The sequence below is a fragment of the Trichechus manatus genome, unplaced genomic scaffold, assembly GCF_000243295.1.
Source record: "Trichechus manatus latirostris isolate Lorelei unplaced genomic scaffold, TriManLat1.0 scaffold00090, whole genome shotgun sequence".
Taxonomy (NCBI): Eukaryota; Metazoa; Chordata; class Mammalia; order Sirenia; family Trichechidae; genus Trichechus; species Trichechus manatus.
The window spans coordinates 3003066-3017293 of NW_004444026.1; the positions used below are offsets into that span (position 1 = coordinate 3003066).

Below are 14228 nucleotides of genomic sequence, written 5' to 3' on the forward strand. Positions count from 1 at the left end.
GAATATACTTCCTCCAAGACAGATTTCTTTGTTCTTCTGGCAGTCCATGGTGTATTCAATACTCTTCACCAGCACCATAATTGAAATGCATCAATTCTTCTTTGGTCTTCCTTATTCATTGTCCAGCTTTTGCATGCATATGAGGTGATCGAAGATATCATGGCTTGGGTCAGGCACACCTTAGTGCTCAAGGTGACATCTTTGCTTTTTAACACCTTAAAGAGGTCTTTTGCAGCAGATTCGCCCAGTGCAATACGTTGTTTGATCTCTTGACTGCAGCTTCCATGGGTGTTGATTTTAGATCCAACAAAATGAAATCCTTGACAATTTCAATATTTTCTGTTTATCAAGATGTTGCTCATTGGTACAGTTGTGACAAGTGGTGGTCCTACCCTATAAAAAAACCAAAAAACCAAAACCTGGTGTCAAGTTGATTCTGACTCATAGCAACCCTACCATATAGTCACTGCTAAATAGCACACAGCGTCAAAGCAGGAATAAAAAGGAACATTTTTTCTGCTGTAGCTGAAAATACCTTTTGTAAACAGTCTGCTCACATCCTCCAGAGCAGGATACCAGGCAGTGATGTGGATATGTCTTATCTGGAGGGAAAAGCGGGTTTGACATGATAAATACCTTGGGACATGATAAAACCCAGAGACCCCTTCCTAGGCATCATTATTTCTTTTTAAGCATCTAGTACTACATATGACCTTATCAGAGAGATTTATGTTCAGTTGAAAACCAAGTTATTTTGAGCTGAACAAAATGAGAAGTCTTAAAGTGGTACAGAGAGTAAACCTTTGGCATATCAGTGATGCCTCCCTAAGTTTCTCAGGGACGGTGATTTTCAATAGTGACAGAATTAAAAGAGAAACCTTTCACGGCATCATACAGGAAATAACAGACTCTACGTAGGGCCCAGCACACATAGGTGCTCAAAATATTGCATTTATTTATTAAACAAGTACCTATATTGCAAGGCAGTAAGGGCTTTACATGGGTGGTACAAATGGCTTGAGCTTGGCTATTAACTGAAAGGTTGGTGGTTCTAATCCACCCAGCAGCACCAAGAAAGAAAATCTTGGTGATCTACTTCCATAAGATTACAGCCATTGAAAACCCTATGGAGCACAGTTCTACTCTGAAACACGTGGAGTTGCCCTAAGTCAGAATTGACTTTATTGCAACAGTTTTTTTTTTTTTTTTTTTAAGACCTTTATACTAGGTGCTTTATACCACCACCAGTCTGTCAAGTTGTCATACTGTGGTGGCTTACTTGTTGCTGTGATGCTGGAAGCAACACCAATGGTATTTCAAATACCTGCAGGGCCACCCATAGTGGACAAGTTTCTGCAGAGTTTCACACTAAGACAGACTAGGAGGAAAAGCCTAGTAATCTACTTTCAAAAATTAGCCAGTGAAAACCCTATGATCACAATGGAATATTGTTGGTATAGTACCGGAAGATGAGCCCCCTACATAGTGTTAACCTTACTATACTGGGCCCAAGATGGAGTTACTTATGCTAAGCCCCACATTAGCTAACCAAAACCCAGCTAGTTTCTCTTTCTTGTAAATGCTTGCCTTCCCAGGAGCTCAAACCCAAATCAGTCAACTCTCTCTGAAACTAAAACCGAAGTTAGTCAATCAGGACTTGTTTGCTCAGTTTAACCTAGTTAAAAATTTCCCTTTGTCCCAAATAAGGAAGAAAATACCTGCTAGTCAATCCAAAATTTGCCTAGTATATCTTCCTTGTTCCTGTGTGTCTGTGACTAAACAAACCTTTTGCTTTGTACTGCTCTTCAAAACGCTTGTCTGACTTGCAGACCAGCCGTTCCCAATTCATGAACTGAAAAATAAAGCTTATGAGTTTGTACACAAATTTAATATTGTGGAAATATTAATTTTTAACAGCTGGAAGGCACTCAAAATACACAAAAACTGTAACAATGGACTCAAGCATCAGTGATCTTGAAGACGGCATCTTTTGTTGTGTGGTACATAAGGTCACTATGAGTTGGAGCCGACCGGAGGGCAAAAAACAATAGCAAGTGCTCTACAACCATTTACTCAAGTAGTTGTTGGTTGTTTGGGTTGACACATGTCCCTAAGAGTTAACTTCAACCTGCTGGCTCTGTTTAGGTGGCAGGAGTATCCTCTGTGCCAGGCACTGCCCTTACCATTACTACATCTGTCCCTCTCAACAACCCTGCTGGCACCTCTTCCTGTGACCATGTGTCCTCCTGTTGCTATTAAGCTGAAGCAAACGAACCTGCCGATCTTTGGTTGTTGCTAATGTCTCAACAAAACAGCAGTTCTATATGTATATATATACACATATACATATTTAAAAAAAGGCAATTTCATGCAATTCAACCTAAATATTGCCTACGTTTTAAAGAGGAAACTGAGGCTTGGAGTGATTAACTAAAGTCTCTGAAGTCTCAGGGGTAGTCAGTAGCAGTATCTGGATTCAGAATCCAGTTTGCCTCCTTTTGAGCCACTTAGCACGCTACTTTAACCAAATATTAAGAGTATGGGCCCAGGAAGGAGCCCTGGTGGCTCCGTGGTTAAGAGCTACAGCGAGCTACGGCTGCTAACGAAAAAGGTCAGCAGTTTGAATCCACCAGCCACTCCTTGGAACCCCTATGGGGCAGTTCTACTCTGTCCTATAGGGTCAGAATTGACTCGGTTGTCAACAGGTTTGGGCTCAGGAACCAGCTGCTTGAGTTTGAAACTCAAATCATTTACTTACTAGCCCTATGACTTTGGGATAAAAACGTTTCCACTCTGTGCACCAGTTTCCTTCTCTGTAAAATGGTGATAATAATAATGCAGTTATTATCTAATTTATAGGGTTGCAGTGAGGATTAAAAGAGGAAATCTAAGAGTTTAGGACAGTGCCTGGCACTTAGTAAGCACTCTAGAAACTATTATCAGGTTCCTTTAACCTCTTTTTCCCTTTTGAGTAAAATATACCAACACACACAAAATTCCTGTGTCTACTAAGATCAGAACTGAGAAACTCACTAGTAAAAGACCTTATTATAATGCCAGGTAGGTAGGAGATGAGCCTCAGGCCTGAGAACCTCTCACAATCTACCCACGTCACTGAGACTGGAACTTTAGCACTACACAACTAGACTGGATTTTTCTTTTTGTGGGGAGGGGGTGTCCCTGCTGAGGAGTACCGCTGTGATTTATTATTCCTAAAACAGAGTCAAAAAACACTCAGACGAGGAAGGCACAGCAAGACAGGAGGGAAACGCGACTCTCGTAAACAGTCCCTAAATCAATCAGAGGGGGGCCTCGGGGAAATTCCACCTCGTTAAATATCTAGGAAGCGTTGTCAGGTTCACTCCCGGAGGGGTGGGGTGAGGAAATCCCCATTCCCCCTGTCCCTGAAACCTCTTCAGGTTAAACTCGCTTGTGTAAAAAAAACACTGGCAAATGAGGGTTCATTTTAGGGTTGTTCTTTTTATCTCAGTGAGCCAGTCCAAGCCCGGCCAGAGTTGTTTAGAAGCTAAGCGCACCAGTCCCGTAAGTCACCTGGGCCGACGTCCCTGCGGGAGGCCAGGCTTTGAGCCGCCGCCAGCGGGCACTGGACGTGGCCTGCGCTTGCTCCGTGGCGGCCCTTTAAGAGCCGGCCGCCGAGCCACGTGCCTCACTGACGTCAGAGCAGGAAGTGTTTGAGGAAGTCGCGCTCTGCTGGCTGGTTTAGGATTCCCGCACTTTAATGTCTTCAGGGTGGTGTCAGAGCCCCCAGTTTTGCCGCCCCAGTCCCCATCTCCCCTGCCCCGGGGAGCCTTTCCCCTGCCCCGCGTCCCCGCCGACAGGTGAGTCTCACGGGCCGGAGGGAGCGGAAGGCCAGTGGTGCCAACCTGCAGATCCCGCGTCTTCCTTGCCCCAGTCGGGCTCTCCACCTCCTCTCTGGAGGCTCTTGTAGAAACTTTTGTCGAGTGTAAAAGTCAGGTATTACCGGGCATGGAAGTGTTTCCCCTATGCAGGTTGGAGTTGGGAGGCCCGGGAGAACAGCCCTGGCCAGAGTGGTTCCGGGTGGCTGCTTAGAGCTGGGTGGAATTGAGAGAGAGCCGTGATTCTTTCACACCCTGTAAAGGCACACGTGACCGTGGTGGCGCTCAGAACTAGGTTCTAGGTGCTGCCTTCGGGAGAATGCGGGCAGGTCAGGCTGGGGATCCCCTTTAGAGGTCATGGAGTGTGAGGCATCACCTCTCTTGAGTGATTTTCCCCTCTTCTACTTCCACAGCTGGAGGGCGGGTGAGAAAGGCCAAAGTTTACTACCTAAAACTAAAAAAACCTGGTTTATTTCAAAGATAAAAACCATTTTTTTTACCTCTCATATTGAAGGGCAAAGCTTATGCCTCTCCTTGAGCAGAAGCTTGCCCCATTTTTTCTTAACCCTTTGTTCTCCACCCCACATTACTTACAGAGTTAGCGCAACATCAATATGAGCTGGTCACCTTCCCTGCCAACCCAGACATGTGGGGTCTGGGAAATGAAGGAACGACTTGGGACAGGGGGATTTGGAAACGTCATCCGGTGGCACAATCAGGTAGGGGCTCCCTGCAGCCTGGAAGAGGCGGGGGAGGGCGGGGTGAGGGGGCAACAGGTTCACCTTTTACTGTCTCAGGGCACCTGTGAATTTCTGCCCCACGGTTCTGGGTCGGTGAGTGGGTTCCACTTTTGGCCATGAGCTTCCTGATAGTGAGAAGGGGGACTAGGAATGGGGCATCAGGACTGCTAAGCTGATGCTAGATTTAAACTCATTGCCATCAAGTCAATTCCAGCTCATAGCAACCCAAGAGGACAGAGTAGAACTGCCCCAAGGAGCGACTGGTGGATTCAAACTCCCAGCCTTTTGGTTAGCAGCCAGGCTCTTAACCACTGCACCATCAGGGCACCAACTCTAGGTTTGTGGTCTCCACATTTTATTGACCAAGTCATCTTAATAAATAGTAAAAAAATTTAAGCTGTCAGTCCCTATTATATGTATTTTAAATTATTTATCTCTACCAAAAAAAACAAACCCATTGCTGTTGAGTCAATTCTGACCCATAGTGACTCTATAGGACAGAGTAGAACTACCCCATAGAGTTTCCAAGAGCAGGTGGTAGATTTGAACTGCTGACCTTTTGGTAGCAGCCATAGCTCTTAGCCACTCTGCCACCAGGGCTCTATTTCTGGACTTCAGGGATGGCAACTTGCACATCTTTTCCCAGGAGCCTGGCTGCAGGGAGCAGAGTGGGGCATCAAGGATGCTGGCCAGCCATGTCAGAAGGTCACTCCAGATAGCCACCCTTCTTCATCACTTAGTTGGGAGACATTCTAGGCCCTGCCTGAATCCCGTCAGCTCTGAGTGGACAGAGCAACCCCTGGAGGAATGTTGGAGCTGGAGGGCAGCGTACAGTTCTGCCGGTGGTAACATTCTCTCCCCCAACGTGGAAACTAGGATTCCAACAAACCCTATGGCTGAAGAGGCTTGAGAAGTACAACTGGCTCAGATTTGTCCTAGAGTGTAGCCAGGGGCCTAGCAGTAAAGCCGAAGAACCTGATCATTCTACCAAACCAAAAAAAGAAAAAAAAAGACTCATTGCTGTCGAGTCGATTCCAACTTATAGCGACCCTGTGGGACAGAGTAGAACTTCCCCATAGGGTTTCCAAGGAACAGCTGGTGGATTTGAACTGCCGACCTTTCGGTTAGCAGCCAAACTCTTAACCGCTTCGCCACCAGGGCTTTGATCATTCTGCAGCCCCCACATACCTGGGGTAGGTGGCCACAACATTGGTCTTTAGAGTCTTTACTGCAGCATATGGCTTGCTGCAGCTCAACTAGACATTGTGATGTCCTTTAAGAAAGAGTTCTGTCCAAGCATGCCACATGCCTGTCATCTCTAGCTCAGAATGACTTCCCTTTGCTCTCTGGGCTTGAAAGGCCAGATATTGCCAGACGGATTTTATTTCCAGCTTTATCGATATGGGCCTAAAAATGTGTTCATGTATGTACGGATTAAACCAAAAAAACCAAACCCATTGCCGTTGAGTTGATTCCAACTCATAGCAACCCTAAAAGACAAAGTGGAACTGTCCCATAGGGCTTCCGGGGAGTGGCGGGTAAATTCGAACTGCCGACCTTTTGGTTAGCAGCCGAGCCCTTAACCACTGCGCCACCAGAGCTCCATGTATGGATTAGCCTTCTAGACTTACTACCTTCCCCTCTGCAAAAACCGTAATCTGTTGTTTATTTTTACAAAGCCAAACTCCTCATCTGTTGTTAGACACTCCTCCACAGTCTGGCCCCACCCTGCCTTTCTAGTCTTTCCTCCCTCTTGGCACCTGACAGGTTGGTCGGCTGAGCCCTCTCTCTGGGACAAGCGTCCTTGTCCTCAACACCTTGACATAAATTCTGCCTGTCCCTCCAGTACCAACTCCAGGCCAGTGCCTCCATAAACCCTTCATGGGCTGCTTCATTCTATGGGAATTCGTTTTTCCGTTGAATTCCTTCAGCTCTGCTCAGTTGGCGTGCCTCATATACTGCCTTTTTGTCTGTGTGTAGCAGTGTGTGTTTTCAAATTCCTAAGTTCCTGGTCAGCCAGGGCTTTGTCTGGCTTTGGACTTCTTTCAGTTGTCCCATAACACCTATCATAATGTTATACATGTGGTAGATGCACAGAAGCATTCACTTAGTCCAAAAATATTTATTGAGGGTCTGCTATGAATAGCATTGGCGTTAAAACATCTTTTTGGAAAAGAGAGATATTAATCGACTGATTATAAATGTAAACTCACAACTGTGGTAAGTGTGGCAAGGGAGAGGGACACTGCATTGAGACCTTATTCTAGGGAGTGAGGCCAGTGAAGGTTTCCCTAAGGAGGGGACATTTGAGCTGAGACCTCAGGGATTGGTAGAGGTTACCTGGGTGGAGAAGGTAAGCGAGTTCAGGCTGAGGGAGCAGCCTGTTGGGGAGGGGTGGGGGGTGGGCTGCAAGTGGAGTAGGTCCTGGCAGGCAAGCTGAGCTGAAAGGCCAGTGTGACTGGTAGGGAGAGTGTGAGAGGGAACAAGGTTCAAGGGGAGGCTGGAGTGGCAGGAGGTAAGAGACCCTGCAGGGCCTTGAAGGCGGCTGACAAGGTTTTGTTTTGATCTTAAGAGCAATGGAAAGATGTTGACTGCAGGAACAGATCAGAAGGGGCCCAGGCAGCAGTGTGCCAGGAAATCAACTCCGAAACACCCTGGTGCATAGTGTTTACCTGTTTCCATAGGCTAACTACCCACAGCATGGCTGATTGCAAGCCATCAACAGTTTTAACAATCAGCTCTCTCCAAATCCCTGAATATTTATTTATTTTCACCGTGCTTTAGGTGAAAGTTTACAGAGCAGATTAGATTCCTATTCGATAGTTTGTAGGTAAAGAGTTTTCTGGCCTTGGTTTTCATTCCCCACAATGTGTCAGCACTTTCCCCATTTCCGCCCTGGGTTCCCCGTTTCTTTTCATCCTGCTTCTCTACCCCTTTCTGCCTTGTCATCTTTGCTTTTGGGCAGATATTGCCTTTTGATCTCTTGTAATTGATTGTTCTAAGGAGCACGTTCCTCTCAGGTGTTATTTTTTATTTTATGGGCCTCTCTGTTGTTTGGCTGAAGGGTGGTCTCCAGGAATGACTTCAGTTCCAGGTCAGAAGGGTGTCCTAAGGCCATAGTCTTGATGATTCCTCGAGTCTCTATTAGACCAGTAAGTCTGATCTTTTTTGTGAATTTGATTTTTTTTCTATATTTTTTTCTCCCCGTCTGTCCAGGACCCTCTGATAAAGATCCCAGTGATAGCAGTTAGTAGTGGTAGCTGGGCACCATCTAGTTCTTCTGGTCTCGGGTCATGTAGGCTGTAGTTCATGTGGTCAGTTAGTCCTTTGGACTAATTGCTCCCTTGAGTCTTTGGTTTTCTTCACTCTTCTTTGCTCCAGACTGGAAGAGACCAATAGTTGTATCTTAGCTGGCTGCTGTCAAGCTTTTCAGACCCCAGACGCTACTCACCAAAGTAGGATGCAGAACATTGTCTTTATGAACTGTGTTGTGCCATTTGACATAGATGTCCCCTGAGACCTTTACCTTTGAGCCTAGGAGCCTTATCCTGTGGAGAGTTTGGTTATGTGTAACAGGTTTCCCTGACTGTGCCCCTTGCGTGCTGTATTGTCTATATTAATATATGGGGAGCACCTACATTCACGTATGTAGAAATACCCACCACCAAACCTGTATCTGCCAGTGGATGTGTTCTCTTACACTCTGCCACACCTCTTGGCATATCTATCTATGTAGCCATTCGTAAATTATTGTTAATACTACTGAAGTTCCGGAATATTCAGCCATCAGCTCTCAGAAGCCATTTCTGGGACACCACTGGCCCTGCCCCAGCAATGTGGAGAGACCAGTTATGAGGCTTTTGGAGATGAAGAGGTTTCAACTGGGCTGATGGTGATGGAGATGGAGAGAAGTGGGCAGATTTAAGAGAGATTTTAGGGGTAAAATTAACAGGACTTAGTGATGGAATGGAATCCTGGGGGTGCTGTGAAGATTGACGCACTCAGCTGCTAACCAAAATGTTGGAGGTTCAAATCCACCCAGTGGTGCCTTGCAAGAAAGGCCTGGAGATCTCCAAAAAATAAGACATTGAAAACTCTATTGAGCCCAGTTCTACTCTGACATGGGATCGCCATTTGAGTCGGAATTGACTCTCCTGGCAGCTGGTTTGGTAGTGATGGAACAGAAAGTAGGGCGGAGGGTGAAGGAGAAGGAGTAGTCAGATGTTCACGAACACTTAGTGAATGCTTGCTGCTGAGTGCAGCTCACTCCAGAAAGCCCTCTGCCATCCTCCTGGGTTAGTCCTCAATTTGGGTGCTTGTGGGAGGATCTTTAATCAGTGTAACCCCTGTGTTCAAAACTTCTTGAAGAAAGCCAGCTGGAATACAGTGGTGTTGATTACTTAACTTGATTAATTATACTCAACATAGCAGCAGTGTAATTTGTCCTAATACTCCATATGCTTTATCCTGTCAACAAAAGAGATGATATTTTTAGTTTATCCCAAGAGGAATTATGTGAAAGAGCCTAAGTCTTGGTATCCTCAGAGAAGAGGTCCATCATAATCAGATTTCAGATTTATTGACAAGCTACTGTGTGCCAGCCTTGGGCTAGGTGTTTTATATGCTTTATCTCCAGTCCTCAGTGACTCTAAAAGGAAATAATTGGGTCATCATCCCCATTTTATAGATTAGAAAACTGGAGAGCAGAGAGGTTAAGTAACTCGCCCAAAGAGGCTAAGCTAGTAAGTGATGGAGCTGGAATCTGAACCTACATGTATTTGAATCCCAACCTCATACTTTTCCATTGTGCACTGTGGTTTCTCTGTGGGGAGGAACCAAGATTGGGGACATTTCCAGAACATTCTTGGTACTCCTTAGGAACTCCTTTGTTCTCCACAATCAATTTTAACTTTTTTTGAAGCACTGAGGGAAAATACCTTCTTTTGGAGGATAAAATACCTACACCTTCTTGGTTAAACAGAGAACTTCAAACTGAAAGTCTCCTAATGAGGAAGGGCAGTTTAACAAATGACCCTACCCCGGTTTTCCTGAGTTTCTTTGATTCTCCTACCAAGCATGGGCCTTGCCAAGCACTGGTGTGGTGTTAACTCTCTTAAATCTCTAGCCTAAGGGCCAGCACAAACCATTTATACTGATAGTGTACTAGATAGACCCTTGTTAAGTACAAAGGAGAAGAAAAGGAGATAACCTGAGTGACCTTAGCCTGCAGCACCTTTTGGGAATAAGAGGGCAAAAACCACCTGACTCGTAATCAGACAGACCTGGGTTCAAATCCTGGTTCTGTCATTTGTCAGCTTCATGGCCTTGGCCACAACTTCCCACAGGGATTATGGGGATGCTGAGATATTGCTCCTTTCAGCATGGTGGGCAGGACTTGGGGCAGTTGCCCTCTCGAAGAATCTGGAAGTCTCCCAGGGTGCCTTGCAAATATAATATTCTCTGAGCACTTTGATGTGAAAAAGACTGGGAAGCACTGTCTTGGGTCATATAGGATACTTGTGAGGATGAAATGAGGGGATGTATGCACTGAGTGTCATAAAGATATGAAAGGTAAGGTAAAGGTATTATTACTAATTAGAGTTCCTGGGTGGTGCAAATAGTTAACATGCTGGACTGCTAACTGTAAGGTTGATAGTTTGAATACATCCAGCAGTGCAGTGGAGGAAAAGCCTGGCTATCTGCTTCTGAAAAATAAGCCATTGAAAACTGTATGGAGTACAGTTCTACTCTGACACATGGGGTGGGTATTAGCTGAAATTGGCTTGATGGCAACTGGTTGGTTTAGTATGAATTATCCTCTCTATGAAGTAGTGCTGACTTTTCCTTGTGCCTTCATGGAACAAGACTAAGCTCACTCCAGCTTACCTGTGTGTTTCCCCATCTTGAAGACTTTGATCCAGCTGGTTCATTGACTAAGACTTTATTGAGCACTGCCCTCACCTCCACCAGAGACACTGGAAAAGAAGACACAACCATGTTCTTAATGTGCTTATGGTCTAATTGAGGAGATAAGATTAATGCTTATGGATATATTAAATAAGCCTGTATATAAGAACACATTGTGTGGAAATGATGATAGCTGTTTATTGAGAATCATGTGCTAGGGTGTGCCAGGTGCTTTATCCATATTAACTGTTTTGGGTGCTCAGAGGTGAGGGAAGTCTTCTTGGAGGAAATGGAACTTAAGTAGGATCTTGAAAGGAGGTAGGCTTTAGACTAAGAGGAGAAGAGAAGACAATTCAGGTGGGTAGAGCCACATCTAATTTAGGGCTAGAGAAAGGAAATGATAATAGCTATAACTTATTCAAGGTTTGCTGTGTTTCAGATGCACATTCTCATTTTAACTGACAACACTGGAAGGGCAAAATCCTCCATTTTATGGATAAGGATCTAGAGGTGTAGGAAATGGGCCCAGTGTCACACATATTTACCAGGTGAAGGAGGAAGGAGTTACATGCTGACCTACTTGGCTTCTGGCCCCTGCGCTCTCCTGTGGGTGCCGTTGAGGCCACTGGCCTGTTGTGGTGCCTGCACGGTAGGGAAGAGGATTGAGGAAGTCATAGCCCTCCCAACATAGACCAGCGGTGCTGAGGGAAGGGTGTGTGCAGTCACCTGCTGAGTCAGTGTGAAGCTGCAGCCAGTTCCTGGGCCTTTCGACCCTCCAGCCTGAGTCCTGTGTCTGTCTGGGCTCAGCTTTGGCCCTCCTTTCTGAAACATTCATCCTGGAGGGCAGGGCCTGAGAAGGAACTAGGAGGTTATTACCAGTTGCCCCTTTATACTACAGTGGCCTGTTGGGTGGTTGCCATGATAACAAGAGACGGTCTTTTCTGGGCTAAGGGTCTGAATGTAGCTTTTAGCTTGTTTCCCCTGAGTCATTAAAAGAAGGCTTGCTTTGGGAAGCTGGGCTAGCACCTCTCATTCCCCGTGCTCATTCTTCCAGCTCACTTCCATAGCACCTCTTAGTAGTTGTCAGAAGTCTGAGGACATGCTGCCTTCCCCTTGTTTTTACACTTTGAAATGCACCAACATTTATATGCACGTTTGATGTTTTCATGTACAAAAGGCAAAGAATTGCAAAGAATCTGAGAAACTTCATAATGAACTACTTTCAGTATAGGTAGTATTATTGGCTCATTTTTCCATTTTATCAAAGCAAACCTGTTTTAAATTTTGTCCCACATGAGGAGTCTACTTGGAGCCCTGGTGGCGCAGTGGTTAAGAGCTACAGCTGCTAACCAAAAGGTCAGCAGTTCGAATCCACCAGCCGCTCCTTGGAAACTATCGGGCAGTTCTGCTCTGTCCCATAGGGTCGCTGTGAGTCGGAATCGACTTGACGGCAATGGGTTGGGGTTTGAGGAGTCCACTTACTAGGTGTTAGGAACAGTTCAGGCCATGTCTGGGTTTCTGCAGAACTGAATTGAGACTCCAGGGGGCGACAGGCCAAATCAACTGAAAGAAAGTCATCCATTGCTGTTTGAGTTTCATTGCTGTTGAAGCTCAAACTCTTCAGCGTTTCAAAAGCAGTATTCATGATCTGCATCTAGAGCAGGTATGTTTTTAGCAGCAGAAAGCCATTCTGTTTGGGTTCCTGTGTCAAATGAAACGGTACTTAGGGAAGAACTGGAATGTTTTACAGTACTTCCTAGAGGCAGATCAGGGCTGCTGTCTAACCAGAACTTGAAGTGAGTCTGCAACTACATATCCGGATAGTCCCAGGAATTTAGGATTTCTCTGCAATTGTAGGACTGAACTGAACTACTTACACGTAAAGAGTTGGTTATGGTCTCCGTGCCCAATTATTCTAAGACTTGTTTAGTGTTCATATGGCTAAGTTCTCTCTTTTCAGTTTGGGACCAAAAAGAACTTTTCAATATAAAAATTTATTCCTGGATTCCAGGTTGGGCCAGGTGACAGCTGTGTGTCAGTCCATTGTTTGTGTTGAACAAAGACTATGATTATCCAGAATATGGCCAGACAGATAACCTAATGAGGATTTCCCAGGTCACTTATTACCTCTGTCTTTTAGGTCTGATTATCCATCATATTTTATGAAGGAAGCATACTATTTGTGGTAGGCAGAATAATGAGCCCCCAAAGCTGTTTGCATCCTAATCCTTGGAACGTATTTTATGTTAAATTATATGACAAAGGGGAGTTAAGATTGCAGGTGGAATTAAGGTTACTGATGAGCTTACCTTAAATAGAGAGCTTATCCTGTATTATCTGAGTAGCACCGGTGTCCTTAAAAGGATCCTTAAAAATGGAAGAGGGAAGCAGGAGAGTCAGTGTCAGAACGATGCAGTGTGAGAAAGACTAGACTGCTCATTGCTGACTTTGAGGATGGAGGAGGGGGCCAGGAGCCGAGGAATGTGCGTGGCCTCTAGAAGCTAGAAAGGGCAAGGAAATGGATACTCCCCTAGACATCCCAGAAGAAACACAGCCCCTGCTGACACCTTGTCGGTTTTAGCCCCATGAGACTCATTTCAGACTTTTGGCCTCCAGAACTGTAATATAATAAATTCGTGTTGTTTTAAGCCACCAAGCTTGTGGTAATTTGTTACAGTAGCAATAGAAAATGAATAATTCTGTGTATTGAACTTAAAATAGGTGTAGATTTTTCAATATCTTGGTTTAAAGTATGAGAGTCGTTTTGAGGCAATACAGTATCTCCTCCTAAACTCTTGCTTATCGTAGAAACATTTTATGATAAGTGAATGGACCCTCTCAGATGTTACAGCTTGGTCGATTGGCCCTCTGTCATTTGTAGAACTCTGCATTCCACAAGCTTGTGTTTCTCTGGGGCCTCACCTGACTGGAAGCAAGCATTTATGAAAACATTGGTCTGAGCTGCTATTGATGGAGTTACCATCCAATTGGGCAAAAATGTTTGAGTCTGAACACTGCTGGGAAGTGAAACTGGAAACCAGATTCACATCAGTTTGAGAATAGATGATACAGAGGAATCGGGAAGCTCGTGGGGCAGAGAGTATACAGTTTTGCAAGACACAACACAGGTCTGTACATTGCTTGAAAAAATGTTACTCTTTTGACACATTCCAAGATTCTTGAGAAAGTATTAGATGGACTCCTACCCAAGTTCACTTGCGCAACTATATTAATGGGTTCAGTAGCATCAGGGTTTAACATTTTTGTAGGTCAGTTCCCCTTCAGAAAGAACCTCAGAATTCACGCCAAACGTCAAGGTTCTTACAGACAAAGGAAGTGAATGATACTTACGGTAGAACCTTGGTTAGCAATTCCTACTACAGCAGGCTGGACCAAAGAGGATGTTAGAGTCACAAAAGTAGGTATGTGGCTACAACATGGATGAAGCTTGAAAATATTACGCTACATGAAAGAAGCCAGACACAAAGGATCGTATATTGTATGGTTCCATTTCTGTGAAATGTTCAGAATAGGCAAATCCATGGAGATAGAAAGTGGACCATGGTTGCCTAGGGCTGGAGGGAGGGGGAATGGAGAATGACAGCTAATGAGTATGAAGTTTTTCTTTATATATATATATATTTCCATACAAAAATTTATACATACGTTGTTATGTGACCCTAATTGCTCTCCCCATACTGTGACAGCACACTCCTCCTTTCCA

The 14228-nt window shown here is 44.9% G+C and overlaps 1 protein-coding gene and 1 long non-coding RNA gene across 5 annotated transcripts in view; one reads left to right on the forward strand and one right to left on the reverse strand.

Annotated features, from left to right (window-relative positions):
* Positions 1-252: 252 nt before the first annotated feature.
* LOC111821565 (uncharacterized) lies at positions 253-4021 on the reverse strand. Its single transcript, XR_002824939.1, has 4 exons — positions 3885-4021; positions 1719-1852; positions 536-602; positions 253-393 (listed from the first exon to the last, which is right to left on the reverse strand). It is a non-coding gene; the product is annotated as an uncharacterized LOC111821565 (long non-coding RNA).
* The window catches only part of IKBKB (inhibitor of nuclear factor kappa B kinase subunit beta), a 74469-nt gene continuing 63912 nt past the window's right edge, over positions 3672-14228 (forward strand). The window contains exons 1-2 of one of the 4 annotated variants that reach the window (XM_004382083.2): positions 3672-3839; positions 4454-4576. In XM_004382083.2, coding sequence (XP_004382140.1) covers positions 4472-4576 — 105 coding nt within the window. In that variant the 5' untranslated portion in view covers positions 3672-3839; positions 4454-4471. Of the gene's footprint in view, positions 3840-3901; positions 4577-7587; positions 7750-14228 lie in introns of those variants that run through there. The other 3 variants (XM_023736644.1, XM_023736643.1, XM_023736645.1) reach the window with 3 other exon arrangements.